This window comes from Schistocerca nitens, chromosome 3 (assembly GCF_023898315.1).
Source record: "Schistocerca nitens isolate TAMUIC-IGC-003100 chromosome 3, iqSchNite1.1, whole genome shotgun sequence".
NCBI lineage: Eukaryota > Metazoa > Arthropoda > Insecta > Orthoptera > Acrididae > Schistocerca > Schistocerca nitens.
Window position 1 is genome coordinate 224,317,664 of NC_064616.1, and position 18,782 is coordinate 224,336,445.

The following is an 18,782-nucleotide window of genomic DNA, read 5'->3' on the forward strand; positions in this document are numbered from 1 at the left end:
ACAAACACTGTCTGCCTGTGTCCATTCATGCGAATGGACAGTTTGTTGCTGGTCATTCCCACATAGAATGCATCACAGTGTAGGCAGGTCAGTTGGTAAATCACGTGGGTGCTTTCACACGTGGCTCTGCCTTTGATCGTGTACACCTTCCGGGTTACAGGACTGGAGTAGGTGGTGGTGGGGGGGTGCATGGGACAGGTTTTGCACCGGGGGCGGTTACAAGGATAGGAGCCAGAGGGTAGGGAAGGTGGTTTGGGGATTTCATAGGGATGAACTAACAGGTTACGAAGGTTAGGTGGACGGCGGAAAGACACTCTTGGCGGAGTGGGGAGGATTTCATGAAGGATGGATCTCATTTCAGGGCAGGATTTGAGGAAGTCGTATCCCTGCTGGAGAGCCACATTCAGAGTCTGGTCCAGTCCCGGAAAGTATCCTGTCACAAGTGGGGCACTTTTGTGGTTCTTCTGTGGGGGATTCTGGGTTTGAGGGGATGAGGAAGTGGCTCTGGTTATTTGCTTCTGTACCAGGCCGGGAGGGTAGTTGCGGGATGAGAAAGCTGTTGTCAGGTTGTTGGTGTAATGTTTCAGGGATTCCGGACTGGAGCAGATTCGTTTGCCACGAAGACCTAGGCTGTAGGGAAGGGACCGTTTGATGTGGAATGGGTGGCAGCTGTCATAATGGAGGTACTGTTGCTTGTTGGTGGGTTTGATGTGGACGGACGTGTGAAGTTGGCCATTGGACAGGTGGAGGTCAACGTCAAGGAAAGTGGCATGGGATTTGGAGTAGGACCAGGTGAATCTGATGGAACCAAAGGAGTTGAGGTTGGAGAGGAAATTCTGGAGTTCTTCTTCACTGTGAGTCCAGATCATGAAGATGTCATCAATAAATCTGTACCAAACTTTGGGTTGGCAGACCTGGGTAACCAAGAAGGCTTCCTCTAAGCGACCCATGAATAGGTTGGCATACGAGGGGGCCATCCTGGTACCCATGGCTGTTCCCTTTAATTGTTGGTATGTCTGGCCTTCAAAAGTGAAGAAGTTGTGGGTCAGGATGAAGCTGGTTAAGGTAATGAGGAAAGAGGTTTTAGGTAGGGTGGCAGGTGATCGGCGTGAAAGGAAATGCTCCATCGCAGCGAGGCCCTGGACGTGCGGAATATTTGTGTATAAGGAAGTGGCATCAATGGTTACAAGGATGGTTTCCGGGGGTAACAGATTGGGTAAGGATTCCAGGCGTTCAAGGAAGTGGTTGGTGTCTTTGATGAAGGATGGGAGACTGCATGTAATGGGTTGGAGGTGTTGATCTACGTAGGCAGAGATACGTTCTGTGGGGGCTTGGTAACCAGCTACAATGGGGCGGCCGGGATGATTGGGTTTGTGGATTTTAGGAAGAAGGTAGAAGGTTGGGGTGCGGGGTGTCGGTGGGGTCAGGAGGTTGATGGAGTCAGGTGAAAGGTTTTGCAGGGGGCCTAAGGTTCTGAGGATTCCTTGAAGCTCCGCCTGGACATCGGGAATGGGGTTACCTTGGCAAACTTTGTATGTGGTGTTGTCTGAAAGCTGACGCAGTCCCTCAGCCACATACTCCCGACGATTAAGTACCACGGTCGTGGAACCCTTGTCCGCCGGAAGAATGACGATGGATCGGTCAGCCTTCAGATCACGGATAGCCTGGGCTTCAGCAGTGGTGATGTTGGGTGTAGGATTAAGGTTTTTTAAGAAGGATTGAGATGCAAGGCTGGAAGTCAGAAATTCCTGGAAGGTTTGGAGAGGGTGATTTTGAGGAAGAGGAGGTGGGTCCCGCTGTGACGGAGGACGGAACTGTTCCAGGCAGGGTTCAATTTGGATGGTGTCTTGGGGAGTTGGATCATTAGGAGTAGGATTAGGATCATTTTTCTTCGTGGCAAAGTGATATTTCCAGCAGAGAGTACGGGTGTAGGACAGTAAATCTTTGACGAGGGCTGTTTGGTTGAATCTGGGAGTGGGGCTGAAGGTGAGGCCTTTGGATAGGACAGAGGTTTCGGATTGGGAGAGAGGCTTGGAGGAAAGGTTAACTACTGAATTAGGGTGTTGTGGTTCCAGATTGTGTTGAAAGGAATTTTGAGGTTTTGGAGGGAGTGGAGCTGGAAGTGGGAGATTGAGTAGATGGGAGAGACTGGGTTTGTGTGCAATGAGAGGTGGTTGAGGTTTGCTGGAAAGGTTGTGAAGGGTGAGTGAGTTGCCTTTCCGGAGGTGGGAAACCAGGAGATTGGATAGTTTTTTGAGGTGGAGGGTGGCATGCTGTTCTAATTTACGGTTGGCCTGTAGGAGGATGCTCTGGACAGCCGGTGTGGATGTGGGAGAGGAAAGATTAAGGACTTTTATTAAGGATAGGAGTTGACGGGTGTGTTCATTGGCTGAGTTGATGTGTAGGTGAAGGATTAGGTGGGTGAGGGCAATGGATTGTTCAGTTTGGAACTGGTATAGGGACTGATGGAAGGAAGGGTTGCAGCCAGAGATGGGAACTTTAAGTGTGAGGCCTTTGGGGGTAATGCCAAATGTCAGACAATCTTTCCTCTCCCACATCCACACCGGCTGTCCAGAGCATCCTCCTACAGGCCAACCGTAAATTAGAACAGCATGCCACCCTCCACCTCAAAAAACTATCCAATCTCCTGGTTTCCCACCTCCGGAAAGGCAACTCACTCACCCTTCACAACCTTTCCAGCAAACCTCAACCACCTCTCATTGCACACAAACCCAGTCTCTCCCATCTACTCAATCTCCCACTTCCAGCTCCACTCCCTCCAAAACCTCAAAATTCCTTTCAACACAATCTGGAACCACAACACCCTAATTCAGTAGTTAACCTTTCCTCCAAGCCTCTCTCCCAATCCGAAACCTCTGTCCTATCCAAAGGCCTCACCTTCAGCCCCACTCCCAGATTCAACCAAACAGCCCTCGTCAAAGATTTACTGTCCTACACCCGTACTCTCTGCTGGAAATATCACTTTGCCACGAAGAAAAATGATCCTAATCCTACTCCTAATGATCCAACTCCCCAAGACACCATCCAAATTGAACCCTGCCTGGAACAGTTCCGTCCTCCGTCACAGCGGGACCCACCTCCTCTTCCTCAAAATCACCCTCTCCAAACCTTCCAGGAATTTCTGACTTCCAGCCTTGCATCTCAATCCTTCTTAAAAAACCTTAATCCTACACCCAACATCACCACTGCTGAAGCCCAGGCTATCCGTGATCTGAAGGCTGACCGATCCATCGTCATTCTTCCGGCGGACAAGGGTTCCACGACCGTGGTACTTAATCGTCGGGAGTATGTGGCTGAGGGACTGCGTCAGCTTTCAGACAACACCACATACAAAGTTTGCCAAGGTAACCCCATTCCCGATGTCCAGGCGGAGCTTCAAGGAATCCTCAGAACCTTAGGCCCCCTGCAAAACCTTTCACCTGACTCCATCAACCTCCTGACCCCACCGACACCCCGCACCCCAACCTTCTACCTTCTTCCTAAAATCCACAAACCCAATCATCCCGGCCGCCCCATTGTAGCTGGTTACCAAGCCCCCACAGAACGTATCTCTGCCTACGTAGATCAACACCTCCAACCCATTACATGCAGTCTCCCATCCTTCATCAAAGACACCAACCACTTCCTTGAACGCCTGGAATCCTTACCCAATCTGTTACCCCCGGAAACCATCCTTGTAACCATTGATGCCACTTCCTTATACACAAATATTCCGCACGTCCAGGGCCTCGCTGCGATGGAGCATTTCCTTTCACGCCGATCACCTGCCACCCTACCTAAAACCTCTTTCCTCATTACCTTAACCAGCTTCATCCTGACCCACAACTTCTTCACTTTTGAAGGCCAGACATACCAACAATTAAAGGGAACAGCCATGGGTACCAGGATGGCCCCCTCGTATGCCAACCTATTCATGGGTCGCTTAGAGGAAGCCTTCTTGGTTACCCAGGTCTGCCAACCCAAAGTTTGGTACAGATTTATTGATGACATCTTCATGATCTGGACTCACAGTGAAGAAGAACTCCAGAATTTCCTCTCCAACCTCAACTCCTTTGGTTCCATCAGATTCACCTGGTCCTACTCCAAATCCCATGCCACTTTCCTTGACGTTGACCTCCACCTGTCCAATGGCCAACTTCACACGTCCGTCCACATCAAACCCACCAACAAGCAACAGTACCTCCATTATGACAGCTGCCACCCATTCCACATCAAACGGTCCCTTCCCTACAGCCTAGGTCTTCGTGGCAAACGAATCTGCTCCAGTCCGGAATCCCTGAAACATTACACCAACAACCTGACAACAGCTTTCTCATCCCGCAACTACCCTCCCGGCCTGGTACAGAAGCAAATAACCAGAGCCACTTCCTCATCCCCTCAAACCCAGAATCCCCCACAGAAGAACCACAAAAGTGCCCCACTTGTGACAGGATACTTTCCGGGACTGGACCAGACTCTGAATGTGGCTCTCCAGCAGGGATACGACTTCCTCAAATCCTGCCCTGAAATGAGATCCATCCTTCATGAAATCCTCCCCACTCCGCCAAGAGTGTCTTTCCGCCGTCCACCTAACCTTCGTAACCTGTTAGTTCATCCCTATGAAATCCCCAAACCACCTTCCCTACCCTCTGGCTCCTATCCTTGTAACCGCCCCCGGTGCAAAACCTGTCCCATGCACCCCCCCACCACCACCTACTCCAGTCCTGTAACCCGGAAGGTGTACACGATCAAAGGCAGAGCCACGTGTGAAAGCACCCACGTGATTTACCAACTGACCTGCCTACACTGTGATGCATTCTATGTGGGAATGACCAGCAACAAACTGTCCATTCGCATGAATGGACACAGGCAGACAGTGTTTGTTGGTAATGAGGATCACCCTGTGGCTAAACATGCCTTGGTGCACAGCCAGCACATCTTGGCACAGTGTTACACCGTCCGGGTTATCTGGATACTTCCCACCAACACCAACCTATCCGAACTCCGGAGATGGGAACTTGCCCTTCAGTATATCCTCTCTTCTCGTTATCCGCCAGGCCTCAATCTCCGCTAATTTCAAGTTGCCGCCACTCATACCTCACCTGTCTCTCAACAACTTCTTTGCCTCTACTCTTCCACCTCGACTGACATCTCTGCCCAAACTCTTTGTCTTTAAATATGTCTGCTTGTGTCTGTATGTGTGGATGGATATGTGTGTGTGTGTGCGAGTGTATACCTGTCCTTTTTTCCCCCTAAGGTAAGTCTTTCCGCTCCCGGGATTGGAATGACTCCTTACCCTCTCCCTTAAAACCCACATCCTTTCGTCTTTCCCTCTCCTTCCCTCTTTCCTGATGAGGCAACAGTTTGTTGCGAAAGCTTGAATTTTGTGTGTATATTTGTGTTTGTTTGTGTGTCTATCGACCTGCCAGCGCTTTTGTTTGGTAAGTCTCATCATCTTTCTTTTTAGATATATTTTTTCCACGTGGAATGTTTCCCTCTGTTATATATATATATATATATATATATATATATATATATATATATATATATATATATGAGAGAGTCATCTTTGTTCAAATTTCAAATTGGTCAAAGAAGCTATATGACCCTCATGTTGACATTCCACTGCGGATTCCATGAATTACATTTCCTTAGGTTTCTGCCAGATGTCTACTTTCCTTACAGCCACTTTTATGTGGTCATTCTCTTTGTCATTGAGGATGGTGGCTCACATGTATTTTTATGGTTGTTATTGTTTCCAATTACGTGTTGCCAATAGTACAGTCGAACAGTTCTGGATCTAAGGTGAAAGTTAACTGCCAGCTCTTGCACCAATCATTAAATCTCTTCAGGTTTTAAGATTCCTTTTTTATTTTTTAATAAATTTTGATTCTTCTTCTCAATTAAATCATCTGTGTAGTTAACAAAGTCTTTTTATTCATTTCCTCAAGAACACCTTTCGTTTTACTTACCAAAAAGTCACTTGCACCAAGTCTTTGCAAGCTTGATGACATTCTGCGTGTTAATGAAATGAGTTATCTTAAATGTTAAGTTTCATACACAGGAGTGCTTAGAGTTGTCAAGTCTGTAAATAGGGGAAGAGGAACTAGAGTGATGGGCAGTGAAAGGGAGGGGGGATATTTTGTATATAGTTTGCTTAGTGAAATGCAGAATAATATTCCTAAGCCTATTCTTATTGGTCATTTTAGAAATGGAGGCCAATATTCATAGAAGAAAGATTGCTGTTTCCCGGGCTCAGGAAACAGATACACACAGTGGGCCTAATTTCTGGTCCAAATACAATTTTCTACTTTTGGTATACTAGTTAAGTTAATCGCTTTAATTTTCAGTTATATCCTGTTGTGTTTGTATCTGTGGCAATAAAGATTTTTAATTTGAAAATATTGTTTTGACAGAATTCAAGAAAACACACAAGCACTCAGAAATGATGGAGAAAATATTGGGGGTGGCACTGCCAATTCCCAATTACATCAGTTGCTTCAACAACATGGGGCTCCTGCGGCACTCTATACTGGTTCTCCAAACAGGATGGACACCACAGGCAAGTTATAGAGTACATCAACATGGTAGACTATGATTACTGAAGAGGGTACTAAAAATTGAATTGCACCTCAAGCATTCATTTTGTTGATTTCAACGAGATTTACAATGGATTTCATCTGTCTGACTATGCAAATGTGTTTATGAAGCCAGCTCCCAGATTGAAACAGATTGTTGACTGAAACATAAACTTTGACATATTACTTTCGTAGATTAGAGATCAACATCTTTGACAAGATTGCTAATAATCTTTTTTTTCTCAATAACCAGTTTCATCAATCAGTGTTATCTTCAGATCTCAACAGACAAGTTATTGCATACTTCTTAAAACAGCAGTAAAGAAAATACTCTCTAATGAATTGGCATGTATGTAATAGGCTACAAGGATGATGCTTTGGCATGTCAGAGTTAAAACAACTAGACAGGGTGAACATTAATAAAACCGATAAACTGCAGGGACAGATTCGTCACAGTAAATGGAGGGAAAAAAGTCCTATGAATGTGTGTCGAGAAATGGATGGTGTCCATGCAACAACAGATTGTCCCAGAACACAGTACATAGCTGCATTGTATCCACATCACAACAGATGTTCAAAGTGGCCTACATGGGATTGCAGGTGATAGGGATAGTAACATTTTCCATGCAGGATACACATAATCATACTTTGGCATACACCATGTCAGCAGGCCAGTTCCATGGAGCTTGTACTAGGGTTCATCTCAATATCTTGTAGAACCCAGTTCTCCAAATCTGGCATACGCACAGTCCGTCGCCTCCCTGCACATTAGTCTGTCTGAAAGGATCCCTGATCACACAAATGCCCAAAAAGGGCATGAAATGTTATATGAATTCTGCTGTCTGTGAGGATACTTGTTTTGGTACAGCCATCTTTCGACCATTTCCATCTGCTTAGCCGTACACAAACACCATTTTGGCTTGTTCCTGAAATGAACACCAGAACATTCTTCTGCTTACAGTATGCTGTGTTAATCACACAGCCTGCATCACACAAAAAACACATGGCACATGGTCAGAAGAGGTCATTCATCAGTGCCATCTACAGTGGCAATGATGCATTTCCAGACACATTTTCATAGGACCTTTTTTCCTCCATTTGTAGTCATGAATCTGTCACTGCAGTTCTTCAGTTTTATTAATATTCACCCTGTATTTAGAATTATTCGCCACATACATGTCTCATGCCACTCACAACAGAGCACATCATTCTAGCCAGGGCACTCATCACTGCCAGACTGGCTGCAGTAATGTGCTATGTTGAGTGTGACATAAGAAATATGTATGTCGTGAACAACTGTGTATATATTTGTTCTAATTTTGACATGCTGATGTATCAGACTTAGTCTGTTACGTTCCCGCCAATTCATAGAAAAGATTACTTTTACTGCTATTTTAAGAAATGTGCAATAACCTGTCCATTGAGATGTGGAGATGGTAACATTGATTACCGAAGCCAGTTATTGAAAATAAGGTCACTATTGGTGATCATGGCAAAGAAGTTCTTCTTCTGTAATCTTTTCTCACAGATCAATCCTTGAATCTCAAAATGAGAGAAAAAAAAACTTTTTTTTTGTTTTGTTTGGCATTCTCATACAATCGTTTGTGCAGGCACAAGTCACAGCCAGATGGTTTCAGTCTGTTAATATCTCTCTCCTGTGGGGAAAGTCCTTCTGGAACCATGATTATATTTATATAATGGATGTATTAATACAATTTAGTATGTGAACCTTATTTGATACAGATGGTCAATCTGTATTGCTTTCATACATACACATTCTCTCTGTATCCAGAATATGTGCTTCCTTCTTGTTTGTTGCAGATCTCCAAAGCATGATGTGATCACATCCTTTTAAGTTTGTGAAGTGTGAAGCAATTATTGTAACTATAGGAGCAGGCTGCCATTCGTGACCCCACTGCATTTTTAGACCTTCCTCTGATTCAGTCCATGTGACTCCTGGATGATTCCTTCCACAGGGACAATTTCATTCCCATTCTTTTTCAAAATGGAACTTTTGTTACACATATTACTGTTTATAAGAAGCAGTGACTTAGCTAAGTTGGGGTGAGAGGGGAGGGCTGCTGGGCTGCAGCCCCCCCCCCCCCTCCCGCAAGAGTCGTATTTCTCCTCACCATACAAAGAAAAAGGTGATGTAATGACATAGCTTTCTGACTTGACAAGCACTTACAATTGCTGATCATCAGCTGAGTGTGTATTTGCTAACATGAGGGCTAAGTAAGGATAAAGGCAGTATACTCCACCCACAGCTGCATTTAATATAGGTGGATGTGGTCTGCCCCATTGAGCTTGTTGCCCATAGTTCAACTCAATTCATATCAGTAAAAGTCAGTAGTTTCTGTGATTTCAGCTGCTGCCAACCACAGAAATCTGTCATTTATTGTTTTACACTAGGCTTAATTTAATTTAATATAACAGTACCAAATTAAAGTTGTGGTTTTGACTGGACGTGTTTCACTTGTGCCGGTATTACAAAAACAATTCTGAGTGGTCACACTATAGTATGTAGGATAGTATTCCACAATTTGTATAAAATTTGTGTAAATAATAAATATTTGATAAAATTTTAGTAGAATTCGTGACATGGCATTGATGTTACAGATGCATAGTGTATATACAAATGAGGCACTGAAATGTTTGTGAGAGTTATATGTATGACCTGAAATGTTGTTTGTTAACTTATGTTGCCATAGAAGAGACTTAAAAAAAACAATAGTAATAGAAATCTGGGACAGCACTTGGCAGTGAACGGTTTGAAGACATATGGAAATTATCGGAACCAATGTAAGCGCTATTTTAGAGATAATAGCTTCTCTTACAGAATATGTACCTGCAATATTTTAAATGTTAAAAATGCTAATTCCATATAGGAGGATAAGACATTGCATAAACTCTGCTAGAAAGTATACAGATCAATATTTTGAATGTTCAGGTATTTTGAGTGGCTGGCACTCTTTCCTGATGCCAGGAAAAGAATGGATTGTGGGTCTGTAGTGTCTGTCAGTTTCAACTGTTAAAAAAAACTAATGGTTATGTTTCAATATTGAGATGGAGGCTCTTTCCGAAAGCTCCACATGCAAATTTAAACTCAAAACACACACGCATTTCATAGCATTTTCAGTTCATGTGACAAAAAAATACAGTAAAATACTGCAAAAAGCTGCCAGAAAGGAACCTGTGTGAAAAAACAGTTTCAATTTTTGATCATTTGGTGTGTATTCTGTAGGATGACTCCATTTGTTGTATAATATTTGGTACATACTCTGTAAGAGGCACCCCAAGTTGTAACATAGTTCTCTTGTAAGCTCCATTTTCATGGCACTACTGGTTGCAAACTGCTGTAACATATTTCACATGTTTTTCCAAATTAAGTTATTTCTCCCAAAAGATACAACTGCAAAACATTTTAGGGTGTGGATATAATTCTTGGAAACATTTCAGTGCCTCAAATATGTATGTAATACATGCTAATAACCTGACTTACAGGATTTAAAACTGAAGCTGGGCCAAATATTTTACATAACATATTTTCAGCACAAACATTACCCGTTTTCTCCATTACTTGTCATGGGTTTAGTAAAACTGTATTTCAATATGTGGCACACTACATGTTTTCTCTGTTATAATTCACTTTGAATGGTTGTTGCTTTTCTGTTTTGTTGTTTGTAGTGTTTACATCCCAACTATATTTCTTAGTGTGTAGTAGAGAACTGAGCAGGTAGCAAGTCTTTGCAGTGGTGGTACTATGTTTTCCATTTATCAACATTTTGTTGTAATTTAGTATATACTTTCTACATTTATCCTAATGGAATATGGTCATGATAAAGAAAATGCTGCACAGCAATATAAAATGTATGACTTTTTTACTCACCACTATAGAATGACAGACAGGAAAAGGATTAAGAAAATACCATGTTGTTCACTTAAGACAATTTTGATATGTTTCTATGGTACAATATTTTTATGACTTTAGCTGCACCCCCCCCCCCCCCCCCCCCAGTTCAGACCAAAATCCTGGATTTACCCATGACAAGATCTAATATGCAACAAAAGAGAGAACAATGAAGGGATGGCCATTGTGAAGTTCTATGGCCTGTTGTCAAATACAACACTACTGTATAACCTGATTTAATGCTGTAGAACATCATCAGCATGCCTAGTCACTCAGGTTATTCATTCCAAGCACTTAAATAACATCCTATTATGTTAATGATAGTCTGGAGATGTCTATCTTACTATTATTGCTCTTACTTCCTGGAGCAATGTTCCATCTAACCCACACATAGCCCCCTATAGTCACAATATGAAGGAGTTATCTACATGCCATTGATGGTCTGAGACACTGCATTTTGATGCACACTATAGAGCATAATTCCAGTACAGAGTATTAGTGACATATGGCAAGTTATTTGCGAAACAGAAATGGTAACAGTGCCTACTGACAATGGACATAGCAGGTATGGGATGAGTTGTACATTAAAAAAATTAAAATTTGGTTGCTCACTGAAACTTTAACAAATCATTAGCACTTCATTTTAACTCCCAATGTTAACAAATTTAATGCATGGAGACAAGCGAAAAGATCCAATCAGTAAGATCCGCTAAGGAGTCCCGAGGGTCGAAAGGCTCGAAAATACGTGACTTTACTAGGCACGGTAGACCCACGTGGCGCCGTGCCGTACGGGCCCAACTTCTTTGCCGGACGGGGCACTCGGGTGGCACTGTCTGGGATCTGTTCCCGGCATTGCCCTGCTTCTACCAGTCGACCATGGGTGTCTATATTTCGATGTTGGGACTCGGAATCATCTGTAGACGACTTAGATACCAGGTGGGGTGTTGTACTCGGTAGAGCAGTTGCCACGCTGCGATCTGTTGAGACTCAGCCCTAGCTTGGGGGATTCGTGACTGAAACCAGATGTAAACAGTAATGAAATCCTAAACTCAGATTGGAATGTATACCACAGAGACAGGCTGGACAGTGAAGGGGGAGGCGTGTTTATAGCAATAAGAAGTGCAATAGTATCGAAAGAAATTGACGGAGATCCGAAATGTGAAATAATTTGGGTGAAGGTCACGGTTAAAGCAGGCTGCAACATGGATGTCTCTATAGGCCCCCTGGCTCAGCAGCTGTTGTGGCAGAGCACCTGAAGGATAATTGGGATAATATTTCGAGTAGATTTCCCCACCATGTTATAGTTCTGAGTGGAGATTTTAATTTGCTGAATATAGACTGGGAGACTCGAACGTTCATAACAGGTGGCAGGGACAAAGAATCCGGTGAAATTTTTTTAAGTGCTTTATCTGAAAACTACCTTGAGCAGTTAAACAGAGAACTGTCTCGTGGCGATAACATATTAGACCTTCTGGTGACAAACAGACCTGAACTATTTGAAACAGTTAACGCAGAACAGGGAATCAACGATCATAAAGCGGTTACTGCATCGATGATTTCAGCCGTAAATAGAAATATTAAATAAGGTAGGAAGATTTTTTTTTAGCAAAAGTGACAAAAAGCAGATTGCAGAGTACCTGATGGCTCAACACAAAAGTTTTGTCTCAAGTACAGATAGTGTTGAGGATCAGTGGACAAAGTTCAAAACCATCGTACAATATGCGTTAGATGTGTATGTGCCAAGCAAGATCGTAATAAATGGAAAAGAGCCACCGTGGTACAACAACCGAGTTAGGAAACTGCTGCGGAAGCAAAGGGAACTTCACAGCAAACATGAACATAGCCAAAGCCTTGCAGACAAAATTACGCGAAGCGAAATGTAGTGTGAGGAGGGCTATGCGAGAGGCATTCAATGAATTCGAAAGTAAAGTTCTATGTACTGACTTGGCAGAAAATCCTAAGAAATTTTGGTGTTATGTCAAAGCGGTAGGTGGATCAAAACAAAATGTCCAGACACACTGTGACCAAAATGGTACTGAAACAGAGGATGACAGACTGAAGGCTGAAATACTAAATGTCTTTTTCCAAAGCTGTTTCACAGAAGAAGACTGACCTGTAGTTCCTTCTCTAGATTGTCGCACAGATGAAAAAATGGTAGATATCGATATAGATGACAGAGGGATAGAGAAACAATTAAAATCGCTCAAAAGAGGAAAGGCCGCTGGACCTGATGGGATACCAGTTCGATTTTACACAGAGTACACAAAGGAACTTGCCCCTCTTCTTGCAGCAGTGTACCGTAGGTCTCTAGAAGAGTGTAGCATTCCAAAGGATTGGAAAAAGGCACAGGTCATCCCCATTTTCAAGAAGGCACGTCGAACAGCTGTGCAGAACTATAGACCTATATCTCTAACGTCGATCACTTGTAGAATTTTGGAACACACATTATGTTCGAGTATAATGACTTTTCTGGAGACTAGAAATCTACTCTGTAGGAATCAGCATGGGTTTTGAAAAAGACGGTTGTGTGAAACCCAGCTTGCGCTATTCGTCCACGAGACTCAGAGAGCCATAAACACGGGTTCACACGTAGATGCCATGTTTCTTGACTTCTGCAAGGCGTTCGATACAGTTCACCACAGTCGTTTAATGAACAAAGTAAGAGCATATGGACTGTCCGACCATTTGTGTGATTGGATTGAAGAGGTCCTAGATAACAGAATGCAGCATGTCATTCTCAATGGAGAGAAGTCTTCCGAAGTAAGAGTGATTTCGAGTGTGCCGCAGGGGAGTGTCATGGGACCGTTGCTATTCACAATATACATAAATGACCTTGTGGATGACATCGGAAGTGCACTGAGGCTTTTTGCAGATGATGCTGTGGTGTATCGAGAGGTTATAACAATTGAAAATTGTACTGAAATGCAGGAGGATCTGCAGCGAATTGACGCATGGTGCAGGGAGTGGCAATTGAATCTCAATGTAGACAAGTGTAATGTGCTGCGAATAGATAGAAAGATAGTTCCCTTATCATTTAGCTACAAAATAGCAGGTCAGCAACTGGAAGCAGTTAATTCCATAAATTATCTGGGAGTACGCATTAGGAGTGATTTAAAATGGAATGATCATATAAAGTTGATCTTCGGTAAAGCAGATGCCAGACTGACATTCATTGGAAGAATCCTAAGGAAATGCAATCTGAAAACGAAGGAAGTAGGTTACAGTACGCTTGTTCGCCCACTGCTTGAATACTGCTCAACAGTGTGGGATCCGTACCAGATAGGGTTGATAGAAGAGATAGAGAAGATCCAACGGAGAGCAGCGCACTTCGTTACAGGATCATTTAGTAATTGCGAAAGCATTACGGAGATGATAGATAAACTCCAGTGGAAGACTCTGCAGGAGAGACGCTCATTAGCTCAGTACGGGCTTTCGTTGAAGTTTCGAGAACATACCTTCACCAAAGAGTCAAGCAGTATATTGCTCCCTCCTATGTATATCTCGCAAAGAGACCATGAGGATAAAATCAGAGAGATTAGAGCCCACACAGAAGCATACCGACAATCCTTCTTTCCACGAACAATACGAGACTGGAATAGAAGGGAGAACTGATAGAGGTACTCAGGGTACCCTCCGCCACACACCGTCAGGTGGCTTGTGGAGTATGGATGTAGATGTAGATGTAGATGTAACAAGTTATTATGCCAGTCAAAGTCATTATTTACACATTTCAATCCAGAACAACTTAACATACAGTAACAACATGGAATTAGTCATTAGGGAAGGTGATGTCAGGGTGATATTAATTGAAGGAATTTATGGAAAGTGTAACCAAATTAATGGGCAAAGCATCTTGCATTTATAGCCTCAGTCATCATCAGTGGGATTTTAAACCCAAATATTCATCCCTTCCATACAATTGCAAACTATTTCTGTATACTGTTTCTATGTATATAGTCCTTATAAAAGAGGATTTACAGAGGAGAGAGACAGAAGGTTGAAAAGTGGCCAGTGCAAGTCATCATGTATTCATATATTCATAGCAAGAGTATCATAGATACAGTCACCAAACTACAGTGGAAGACATTGAAAAAACAAAGGAATTGCATATTACGTGAAGGGCTGCTGCTAAAAGTACAACAACTTACCTTCTAAGATGAGCTAAGTAATATTTTATGCAATGCCAATGATGATAAAAGTTGAATCAAACAATGGAAAATCCAGGCTGCATTAGTTAACCTCTACTCCATATTATATGGTGGGTGTCAGAGAAAGATAATCACTAAAATAGAAAAGGGGAGTGTGGGGAAGTGAGGGCAATTGGTAATTTACATTTCTATGCAGCATTTACCAAGACAGTCCTAAATGTTATTTATAATGTTATAAAAATATAGATGCATTTTATTAACTGATCTTTAAGAAACCTTATTTATCTTTCTTTTACAGCTGTGTCACATGCCAATATTAACCATAATGAGGCTTTCCAATGCCCCAATAGCCAAAGTTCAACAACATCTACTCTAGTTGGAGCTGCTCAAGACCTGAACATTGACTGTCGGTAGGTTCTTCTTGTCTCATTGACATAATTCTAGAAATGCCAGTGGTTGATTTTTCTAGCTTTGCTGTTCAGCACACTGTAGGAAAGTACATGTTTGGTGTGGAAGAGGTGGTAATTGTCATTGTGGACATATTAGTCACTGTAGTTTGAATGAGGTGGGTGGCTTGAGACTAATTTTTAATTAGTTAAAGAAAATGATATTAAATGTTTTTCTTTTCACTTTGACAGAACTGCTTTTGTACTTCTTCCTTGCAAATTTTGATATGTTACTGCAGTATGTGAGTACATATTTCATTTATATTTATTCCAGCTTTCAGTATGTACTTGCAGCAGCTACATCAATTGCCACAAAAGTTAATGAAGAAACTCTGACATATCTGAACCAAGGGCAGTCGTATGAAATTAAGCTGAAGAAACTGGGAGAATTGTCAGCATATAGAGGAAAAATCCTGAAGGTAATGAACAATATATATATATATATATATATATATATATATATATATATATATATATAATTTTTTTTTATTTGTTGTAGAAATCAGTGTACTTAATGCATTGCTTGTAGAAGACCTATCAATCTACTCTGTACAACAATATCAAACATGTTAGATACATTACAGATATGATTAATACATGTACAGGGTGTCAGAGAAGGAATGGCCAGTATTCAGGGATATGACAGGAATTATCATTTGAAGAAACAAAGTACTGTAAACACGAGTTTTAAATACATACCTAAAGAGCTATGAGCACTTTTTCAATAGAAGAGATGCTTTAAGTTATGGATTTTAGAGCCCATGTTTACTGGACTTTTTGGCTTCAAATGATTGTTCCTTTCATATTTCTGAATACTGATCTTTCCTCCTGGTGGTCTATAAACATAAAAAAGGATAGGGTAGGAGTAGGCAAGGACAGGGCAGGGAGTTGGCCATGGTCTAATCAATGGAACCGTTCCAGCAATCACCTTGGCAACTTCGTAAAACCACAGAAAATCCAAGTCAGGATGGCTGTACGTAGAATAAACCCTGACTGGCATAGCCACCTTACTCAGCACATGAGTGGAAGGGGAATCAGAAGTGCATTGTCTACACTGACATTGCAACATGCACAAGCAGAAAATCAGTGATTAACTAGAATGTGAAACTTAGGTATTAAATGGTTCTGGAAAAGAAAAAATGTACACATGAATACATTATGCAACACTACTGAAAAGTATAACACACAAATGCATAAAACCTGCTGGCATCATACTCATCACAACTAGTCTAGCAACCAGCTCCCTTATCTGAGGAGCTGTATTGCATTGCAACTGAAACAGAAAACAAACAGCAGAAACATTATTTTGTAAAGGAAAACACAGCATAGGTGTCACATCAGTTAACATAATCAAAAGAACTCAACAATAAATAAGGGCCTCGTATTCCTGTAAGCTAACATATTCACTTGCAATGTAGAAATGCTCCTCAACAAGAAATGATTTTAATTCTGCTCTAAAAGCTATTTCCTCCTTCTACCTCTTTATGTAAGTTGGCAGTGCTTTACAAAGAATGACACCAAAGTGCCTCACATTTCTTTGAGTTCAAGTTGTTCTTACTTGTTTCATATGGAGGGACCCACAGTTGCGTGTATTATAACTGTGGTAATTGCAGTTGGTTTTGCAGGTCACCAAGTCTAGCTTTTGTCACCAACACACATTTGTGTATGTAGAGGGAGGGTACAGTTACCAAACTCAGATTTTTAATTAGGGACTTGAAGTGAGCCCTAGCAGAGTTATGCGACAAGATTTGAATAGTCCTTTTCTGTAATGTAAATGTTTCCTTTAACTGACTCTTAATGTTACCCCAAAAACTATTCCATAAGCTACAACGTACTGGAAGTAACCAAAATAAGCTGTCCTAGCACCATCTGAGGAGCAAACTTTACAAGTAATTCTCAGAACAAAACACGCAAAATGAAATCCCTGGTAGAGTTTAGTTACACGGTCTTTCCAGTTGAAGTCTTGATCAACATGCTTTCCTAAAAGTTTTGTGCATCATAGCCTTTCTAATTCATTTCTACGCAGTAGCAGTTGGAGCTATTGGTTTTGATTCATTGTTCCATATGAAATATAACTTGTTTCTTCTCATTAAGGGTAAGGCTGTTAGCACTGAACCATGAATGCAAGGACTTGATGAGGAGTTGTGGACAGAGATCCCTTAACAAATGTAGTAGCCATTAAAGCAAAAACTTTGCTTGGATAAAAAATGACAAGTGATGTCTTCCTTTAATTCATAAGAAAATAAATGAAAGAGTCAAATATTCCACTGTTGGAATGGTAGAAAATAGAGGAGTAGAGGAAGAATCAAGGATAGAACTAGAATTTTCATAGGTATTTGCCACCAATACTGCAAGAGTAACCTTACAAAACTATGCTGTGACACACACACACACACACACACACACACACACACACACACACACACACACACACACACACACAGAGAGAGAGAGAGAGAGAGAGAGAGAGAGAGAGAGAGAGAGAGAGAGAGAGAGAGCCTTCAGTGATATTAATGAGAATATAAAAAGTTATGTATTTTAAAAATAAAAATTAAGGGGATTTTAGTAAGCGTTGTGTATTAAGCTTTCTGATATGCAGGTTCCTTTTTCGAGAAAGGGAAGACAGGAAGGTGTGAGTAAGTCAGTGGTTACACTAAACCATGTGTCAAGAAAGAATCCAGCTTCATTGGAGCCATCATGTAGAACTACTGATCTCCCCTTTACTTACACTTTGTATATAAAGAGTCCTACTTCCATCCATGTTCTGTGTTGTGAGCAGCCTCAGAATTTCCATAGTTATGGGATAGCCAGGCACTTGGCTGCTGGGGGCACAACCCTCATGGGGGCACACTTTGCAGCCTCACAGCCTGCCTGCCACTCAGGTACATGCACACAAAATTTAAAAAATGATGCCAACTCCCATTAAAAAAACCAGCACTTGGGTGTGATGCTTCCCTCCCCGCCCCCTCTCACCATATTAGGAAGGGTGCCTCTAATGTAGCATAAAACTTTATACCAAACCCTTAATGAAAGATTAAAAACTTTATGAAGGAATCAAAATTTTTTTTTCAAACTTGTAAATTAACATTAGCCATTTCTCCACTCTTCTCTTAAAAAATCAGTCTTGAGAGGAGGAGGGGTGCATAATTTCAATCTTGCCAGGGGGGGGGGGTACTAATGACCCTAGCTATAAAGCCATTAAGAAGTTATATAGAAAAAGAAAAGTTATCTTTAGATTCATTCACTATACTCAATGTTTATATTGATGATATCATATGTAAATAGCTGATTTTATTAAATGACCCTTTAAGAAATGATCATTTTAATTTTATGAAGATTTTATTTTCTGCTAATCAGTTTATAATAGAAGAATCTGAAGGAAAAGGTCAGATAGGAGTGCATAAATTGAGTCAAATTTTTGCTAAATATGGAATAAGAATATTGATAGATAAAACAAAAGTGATTACATTCGAAGGATTGGAACCCATAAGAGCCAAAATTGTTATAGATAGACAAATAACTGAACAAGTAAAAGAGCTTCAATATCTGGGGTACAGTTCTAAATTTCCCAAGTCAGGTGACATAGAGCTAAAATTTGCGAGATTCAGACATTTCTGTGGAGATGCACAATGTACATTAAAACATAATGTATGAAAAGAAACACCAATTAAACTCTACAAAGGAGAAGCATTGCCTTTGC

General features: G+C 41.6%; 1 protein-coding gene across 4 annotated transcripts in view; it reads left to right on the forward strand.

The window, feature by feature from the left end:
• Nucleotides 1-18,782, forward strand: part of LOC126248185 (transcription factor CP2) — a 916,521-nt gene that overhangs the window by 722,776 nt on the left and 174,963 nt on the right. For all 4 annotated transcript variants that reach the window (XM_049948961.1, XM_049948963.1, XM_049948962.1 and 1 more), the window contains 3 exons: nt 6,417-6,562; nt 14,935-15,046; nt 15,357-15,501. In XM_049948961.1, the coding sequence (XP_049804918.1) occupies nt 6,417-6,562; nt 14,935-15,046; nt 15,357-15,501 (403 nt within the window). The remainder of the gene's footprint in view (nt 1-6,416; nt 6,563-14,934; nt 15,047-15,356; nt 15,502-18,782) is intronic.